General features: G+C 50.1%; 1 protein-coding gene across 2 annotated transcripts in view; it reads left to right on the forward strand.

Annotated features, from left to right (window-relative positions):
• Positions 1 to 1,722, forward strand: part of ADAMTS12 (ADAM metallopeptidase with thrombospondin type 1 motif 12) — a gene marked incomplete at both ends in the record, with an annotated part of 199,821 nt that extends 198,099 nt beyond the window's left edge. For both annotated transcript variants that reach the window (XM_080682502.1, XM_080682503.1), the window contains one exon: positions 1,544 to 1,722. In XM_080682502.1, coding sequence (XP_080538628.1) covers positions 1,544 to 1,722 — 179 coding nt within the window. The remainder of the gene's footprint in view (positions 1 to 1,543) is intronic.
• Between the last annotated feature and the right edge of the window lie 5,950 nt (positions 1,723 to 7,672).

The raw sequence follows: 7,672 nt of genomic DNA on the forward strand, positions 1-7,672 counted from the left end.
GCCGACCACTGTTCTAGTCTAATTTGCTGCTTTGTGTCTAAAGAAAGCAGGACACACACACACACACACACACACACACACACGCGCCATATTAAGGAGCTTCTTGCCCAGAGCTAGTTAGAAGGGAACAAGCGTTAGAACCCAGGTGGCGAATTATACACTTGTCATGGGCGTTATCTGTGTATCTGATGGCTTCATCTCCGTGTCTATTTCTGGAGGGCAGGGACCACATTCCTCACTCTGCTGAGCGATGCTCGGAGAGCACGGGTTCCTGGGCTGACCGGTGATCACTGGGCGCTCTGAATGGCATGACTGCTAAAAGCAAGAGCCATAGGGTCCATGCAGCCTGTGTCCAGATCCGGCTGCGCTGCTGGTCAGCCAGATGGCATTGGGCCAGTTCTTAACCCCTGGGGGTTTCACATCCCGCGTTTGCAAAGCAGAAGAATCGCTGTCCTTACCTGGCAACACTGCTGTGAAGGGACAATTCGCTGACAAAGGATAACCATGGTACTTCCTGAATGTTTACGGGCACCTGAATGAAGCGGCGCCCGTAAACACTGCATTCGCTGTCGCATAGCCATACTACTCAGCAAAGCAGCTCTGCACGCAGGGCCTTAAAACTACACCCCTGTACCTTTTGTTCCGCCTCCACAGGTCACCAAGGTGCAGCTCATCTAGCCAGGCCTTCCTGGGCCTTGGCCGCACGCTGTAAGTTGGGTTGAGGGCGGCTTTGTAAGTCTCTCATCCTCCGTGGCCTGCATGCCACGTCCTCATGGTGATGGCCGACGCTCATCAGGGCAGGGCCACCCCTCCCCACATCCCAAGGCCCCACAGGGATCATGTCTCCTGGGGTCCCATTGCCCAAAGCAAGTCAGAGAGCTGACCCCAAAGCACAGAAGCAGAGAAGTGTTTACTAGTACTCATCACCCCCCTGGTAACCCAGCAAGGGTGGGAGTGTTTAACACGCTACAGGGTGAAGGCTTACAACTGATGATTCCATTTAACACAGATACCTCACACAGTGCCTGACACATAACCAGTGTTCAGTGGATGTCCACTACTACGATGAACTAGAGGCCCGATGCACGAAATTCGTGCAAGAGTAGGCCCTCCTTCCCCCGGCTGCCAGCACTGGCTTCCCTCGGGGCACTCCGGACCCGGGCTGCTTCCCTCCTCCAGCTGCCAGCAGGTACCCGGGACCCGGGCTGCTTCCCTCCTCTGGCCACCAGCAGGCACCCGGGACCCAGGCTGCTTCCCTCCTCTGGCCACCAACAGGCACCCGGGACCCCGGCTGGCTTCCCTCCTCTGGCCACCAACAGGCACCCGGGACCCCGGCTGGCTTCCCTCCAGCCCCGGCTTTGTCAGGAAGGACATGCGGAATGATGTCCGGTCTAATTAGCATATTGCCCTTTTATTATTATAGACTGTTATGGAACCTTTCTTGGTAGACGCATAAAGTCTTCCCTATGAATGAAGAGCAGTTGTGCTCATTCACTGACAAAGGATAACCGTGGTACTTCCTGAATGTTTTCTCCCCTCGTAGATGTGCCGTGCACCAAGGACAACTTATCAGCCGGTTTCTGCCAGACACTGAGAACCATGAAGAAGTGTTCTGTGCCCACCGTGCGGGCTCAGTGCTGCCTCTCCTGCGCCAGGGCACACGGGGTCCATGCCCGAAGGCCAAGGAAGCCACAGTTGCTCCAAAACCCCAAAGCGCTCTAAGTCCAGGAGGGAGCCGCCGCCGCCATAGCCCGCCACAGCCTGCTGACTGTGCCCTCTGCTAACCCCGGGAACCGCTCCAGGACGTGTTACTCTCTGCACTTCAGGTCCAACTTTGCGTCATAACAAAACAAAATCTGCTGTGTCCCACTCGCCACACAATGCCCCTCGCAGGAGGGGTGGGCCCCGAACACTTGTTGCTCCCTGATCGGCAGGGAGACACCAGGAGAATTAGGCCGCTCCCGGCTCAGCTCCTGGGACAGGTGCCAGGTTAGGCAAGTCTGTGAAACGATGTCTCTTTTTCATCCCTCAAAGAGAAAAATAGAGAGGCCAGGTTTTTCCCAGACTACCTCAAAGGACCAAGAAACAGAGCCACACTGATCCAGGGAACAAAGAGTCTTGTTAATGGACCTTGGTAGAATCATCCTGCCCCCACCACCCCTCTCTGCTGGGGCCGCTGTTGTTTAAAGCATCATGGGAGAGCTTTTAGGAACATTCCCTTAGTTCACCCAGGCAGAGCGCCCCTTTCTTCACCCAGTATTCAGGTAGAGAGGAGGAGAAAGTGCCCCTCCAACCTCGGTCTGTCCCTAACCCCTGCAGACCCCCGATCTGAGCTGTGCAGACCCCCACGCCCACCTAGAGACACTAGAGGAAGAGGGAGCAGGCAGGGACTGGAAGGTTTAGTGACGCTACGGCATGTAGGTTCCACAGAATTCCAGGCTGGAGCAGTTGTGTGTTTCTGAGCGGAGGGTAATTTCTGTGAAACTCTTACAAAGCAAATGAACAGAAATTAATTGTGTGCTACTACAGTTGACCCTTGCACAACATGGCCTTGGACTACATGGGTCCACTCATACATGGATTTTTTTTTTTTTTTTCAGTTAAGACCTGTGCTGTTTCCATCTGCAGTGGGAGTCTGTGGGTGTGGAGGGCAGACTGGATGCACTGAGCTATGCCATTTTATGTAGGGGACTTGAGCATCCATGAATTTTGGTATCTGTGTGATGAGGAGTGGGGGTTGGGCCCTGAAATACTCCTTGGATGCAAGGGGGAAATTACATTCAGGGGAGTCAAAAGTTATATGCGGATTTTCGACTGCGTGGGGTTTGGCACCCCAACCCCAGCATTGTTCAAGGGTCAGCCATATAAGAAAGGGAACATGGCCTTTATTCTTCCCACTTGCCTGGGGAATTTCCTTTCCTTTGAGATAAGCAAAGGTGTCTTCCTGTCTGACTCCCCCTCGGGCACATGCCTTGCCTGAGTCATCAGCTCAGGTCGAACATCTTTTCATTGCTGGGTTCACACACGACAACTGCTCCAGCCTGGTCCAGCCTAGTCCATGGCCGCTCCCCTCCCCCATTCCAGGTGGGAAAATGGAGCTCCAGGTTAAAATACCTCAAAGAATCAGGTGGGTTGTATTAAATATAAGAACTTAGTACAGATTTCTAGTCTAGGAAAAAAAAAAAAAACCCTTCTCAAAAGTGCGGTGAAGATGACCTACTTCCCTGTGCTTACTTTGGAGAGTCTTTTTCTTTGGGGGAAACAGGCAGTTAGGGGGAGTCCAAAAACCGAAATGAAAGTTAGAAGGCTTATCCTGGATGTTCCCACCACCCAACAGGAGCCAAAGTAGGCCGCGGTCTCAAGTTCAAGGCGAATTCCTGGTTTCTAAGCGGAGGCATTTTCATGAACTGAACCCAGTGGGTGGGTGGGTGGGGGTGGCACCTCAAGGGGAAGAAGCCCTCAGAGTCAGCTCCCAGCAGAGGGAAGGCAGGACGACGACCTTCATGCAACGGGCAGCATTTTCCAGTCGCACACAGGTACAGTTCATCTTCATCATGGAACACAGCGTCCCAGATCTTGAATTATCTATCCGCTCAGCAGATGGTGCTATTGCAAAATGGTGCTAATATCTACATGGTGGCAGAACTCACAGAAACATGTAAATAGATGTAGACGTGGGCGAGTCCACATACATCTTCTGTTCAGTGTGTAATGGTGTTGCTGGCCAATGCCAGTTCTATTACTTGGATACCAGAAACTTAACCATTTTTATATTATGTGCTTTTTTTTCCCCCAAGCCATCAATGTATATTATTCAGATACATTTCTGTGGCACACAAAACACTGGGGTTGGGATGAAATTCAAGATAGACCAGAAACAGGAGGCAAGTAGACCTGTTTACCTAAAGCCAGGAAACTGATGTCTAAATAATAATGACAGTCTTGTATTCTCTGTCTTCGAATATAAGCATTGCTGGCCGGTGACAATCTGGTGAAATAATAGTTTTCGAGAGAAGGTGCTTAAATTGTTAGTGATGTGAGTGGAGGAGAAGGTGATTTTTCTCTGATAAGGCAATTTGCAAAGACTGTCCCTGAAGCGTTGTGTAGGCTCTCGGGGAGCTAACTGAGTAAACCAGATTGATTTAAGCTGGTGCTGTACTATCCTAAGGTCATGCATGTCATCAGAGACCTGAAATGACCAGTCTTAACAAAACTCAGGAACAAACTTGGCTTCCTACTGACCTCACCAAACTTGACTGGCTTGTCTTCCCAATCCACAGAATGTTGTTTGTGACCGGGCTGGCGAAGGTGGCAGAGCTGTAGGGAGGGCCTGGCCAGGTGCTCCACTCGAGGCCTTGCTCCGGTTTCTCAAAGGTGGGATAATGGCCCCTAATCATGCATCATGGACATTCACGGCCCATCTGGGGGCTGTGTGGTGAGCCAGTTGTGTGGCATCTGTCCATCTGGACCCCACTTGCTACTGGAGTCATCGGACATGGTTGTTGCCTGGACAGTCACTCCGCTTTGGGTCACCAGGGTTTTGACGGGTCCCTGTGCTTGCAACAAGGGAGGGGCCTCAGGTTATCAGGGAGACCCGGAAGACAAGAACACAGATGGTATCTGCACCATTCCTTCGATGCTCGCAGGGGCCACCAGGAAGCAGCGTTGCTGGTTTGTTTCATCCACGTCCTCCTTCCATGCCAACTTGAACAAGCGAGTGAGAAGTTAGCAGGAGACCCTGGACGCTCGTCTTCTGTGAACGAGAGAGGGCCGCCCCGGGCCTGGTGCTCAAATACATTAAGATCCTCAGACCCAGTTTGGTTTACATTGCCTTTCTCAGCAGCAGAGTTAGCTCCTCTCTGAAAAGTGATGGGTTAATTTAATTCTTGAACACAAAACATACTTCAACACCGTGAGAAAGTAACATTTCAAGAGACTCAGTAGTGAAACTTGGCGAGACAAACAATTGCTTGTTGGTAGGAAAGACTTCATGACGGGATTTCTTAAATAAGAGGGCACCTCCACCTTCTCTCCTGACACCCAACTGGCAGAGTCATCCCAGGGTGATGCTTTCAGACGCTGAGTGAATGTTTTCGGTAACCTTCATCAAGTTTCTGAAACACAGTCTGAGGGATTTATATTCTTTCAGGTCATAATTTCCCAATCAATTGGCTCAAGTCCTGTAAACTCTGAGAGCTACACGTCACTACCCCAGAGATCGCCTGTCTCAGCTCTTCTCCCTTCTGACTTGGGGGAAGTGCTGGGCAGTGTGTCTGGTCCCCGGTGCACAGTGATTCACTCTTGAGAGAGTCCACATGACGTGAACTGCCTGGTGCTACCACTTAGCCAACATGGTTGATGCTACTCCTGGTGTTTGTATTGCTAATTTGAATACTATTATTCCTATTTCTATTATTATTTTAAGTTATATAATTTTGTAAAAACATGGTTGGGAAGCACAAGCCTACCGATCCTCGTCCTCCAGAATGGTTGTGGGCTGTACATGGCCCAAGCCATTGCCTCCCTGCATCTCTATGCTGCTTTGCCAGGCCCAGCCTCAAGAGGCACCGGCTGGGTGCCTCAGTGTTTAAAACCAGACTGTAATCATAGCCTGCCATTGTGTGGCATCAATAAATGGCCAAACTCATTAGTGGTTCTATGTGATTCATTGACCCCTGCTGTGAGACCCCCTCCATCACCACCGCCACCACAGATAACTGGAGTTTAGCAACCCTGAGGAAGATGCTGTCAATTTCTTCCATGCTCCCTACAGATTCCCTCCTTCTTCACCCCTTGATCAGTAAGTTGCCAGATGAGTCACAGCCAGGTGAGGTAGAACTTGGGTCTCTTCTCATGAATGTTTATACAATAATTGGCAACCTACCCTATGCTAATCGGAAGTGATGCCTAAAATTCTCTACCATACCAGATCCAATGTATTCGCATTACCTGCTCCCTGTTTTATCCAGAGTATACACATGATGCTTAAGAGAAAGTAGCCCGCACCTAGAGGAATTTGCTTTGGAAATCCAATCATTTTTCAAAGACGTGCACAGCACAATAAGTGCAAGCAGCAAAGGTAGAATTTGGACATATGGACATGGAATCCACGCACATGGGGTGATTACAGTCATGGAAGCAGGGAAGAGCCAGGCATCTGTAGGCGATCCCTGGAATGTTGGAAGACATGCAGAGTGTTAGGAATTGTTTTTGGTCAGGAAGACACGACAGAGGGCCATGAACACCTCCCTGTTTGTACCTTCAAAACTCTCTTCTCTATGACTACTAGGTGACGTACGTATCCTACAAAGCTCAGCTCAAATGCTGCTTCCCCTGGAAGCTATCCTTTCCCTGCGAGAGAGACCAAGGCACCTCCCTGCTGCCTTTTCCCCTTGCCCATGTTCTCCTAGAATGGCAGTTCTTAAGGGCGATTGTGTCCCCCAAGAGACATTTAACAGTGCCTGGAGACATTTTTTGGGTTTCACAACCGATGAGGGAGGAGGGAGCGCTTCTGACATCCAGAGGATAAAGGTCAAGGGTGCTGCTAGCATCTGACACCCTCCAGGACAGCTCCTTCCCACAGCAGCCAATAGTTCTGAAGTGGAAAAACTGCACTGGGACAATTGTCATCTTGGAATGAGTAGCAGGTTTCTGGGCTGGGTAAAACAGAGCTCACCCTAAAATTCAGAGCTCATCAAAGAACTCGTGGCCCTGGCCAGTGTTGCTCAGTTGGTTGGGCATTATTCTATACACTGAAAGGGTGCCGGTTTGATTCCTAGTCAGGGCACACACCAGGGTTGTGGGCTCAGTTCCTGGGAGGGGGCATGCAGGAGGCAGCTGATTGATGTTTTCCTCTCACACTGATGTTTCTCTCCCTCTCTCCCTTCCTCTCTCTCTAAAAACTAATAAAAATATCATTTTTTAAAAAGAGGACTGATGAAGAAAAAAAATAATATATCAGGATTCAAAGCACATTAGCTTGATAAAAGCATCTTCATGTTGGATAGCAGAGATGGCAACTCTAATAGAGTCTTGGGTCAGCCCTGGGGGTCCAAATGAGGTTTCTAACCAAACAATAGACATAATTAGCCAGATCAAAATAGCAGCTTTACTAATGGTGATGCTGGCTTGGAGAGCTCATCTTGGATGCAAATGGAAAAGGGCTTCACGCCTCCAGGATTCAGGCTCAGAAGGGTAGGGGTTGGGGAGAGGAGGGAGAGAAAGTAAGAAAAAGTGTGTGTGGGGGGAGGGAGGGAGAGAGAGAGAGGGAGAGAGAGAGAGAGAGAGAGAGAGAGAGAGAGAGAGGTGGACCTGCAACCCCTTAACCTCTGTAAGTAGAAGTGTCCATGGTTACCAAGCTTTCACCAATAGCAGCATCCGAAGGGCTGTCGCAACACTCTCCACCCTGAAAGTGGAGTCCTCTTGTTTCTCTGGAGGGAGGCAAGATTAGCATGAAAGAAAGAGATGGGGGTCAGAGAAAGCATCGTCTAAAAAGGTTCCTTCTCCATACATTCGGAATAATGATGTGGGTTTTTTAAAGATCACAATGAGAGACTTGGAGGAAGGGATGTAAGAGGAAGACACAGAACTTACTAAGAGGGTGGTCCTGCCTGACCTGCTCACTATCCCCCCCCACCCCGCCTGCCAAGCATTGCCCATTGCTTCACTGGAT

This window comes from Plecotus auritus (assembly GCF_963455305.1).
Source record: "Plecotus auritus genome assembly, chromosome: 7".
Taxonomy (NCBI): domain Eukaryota; kingdom Metazoa; phylum Chordata; class Mammalia; order Chiroptera; family Vespertilionidae; genus Plecotus; species Plecotus auritus.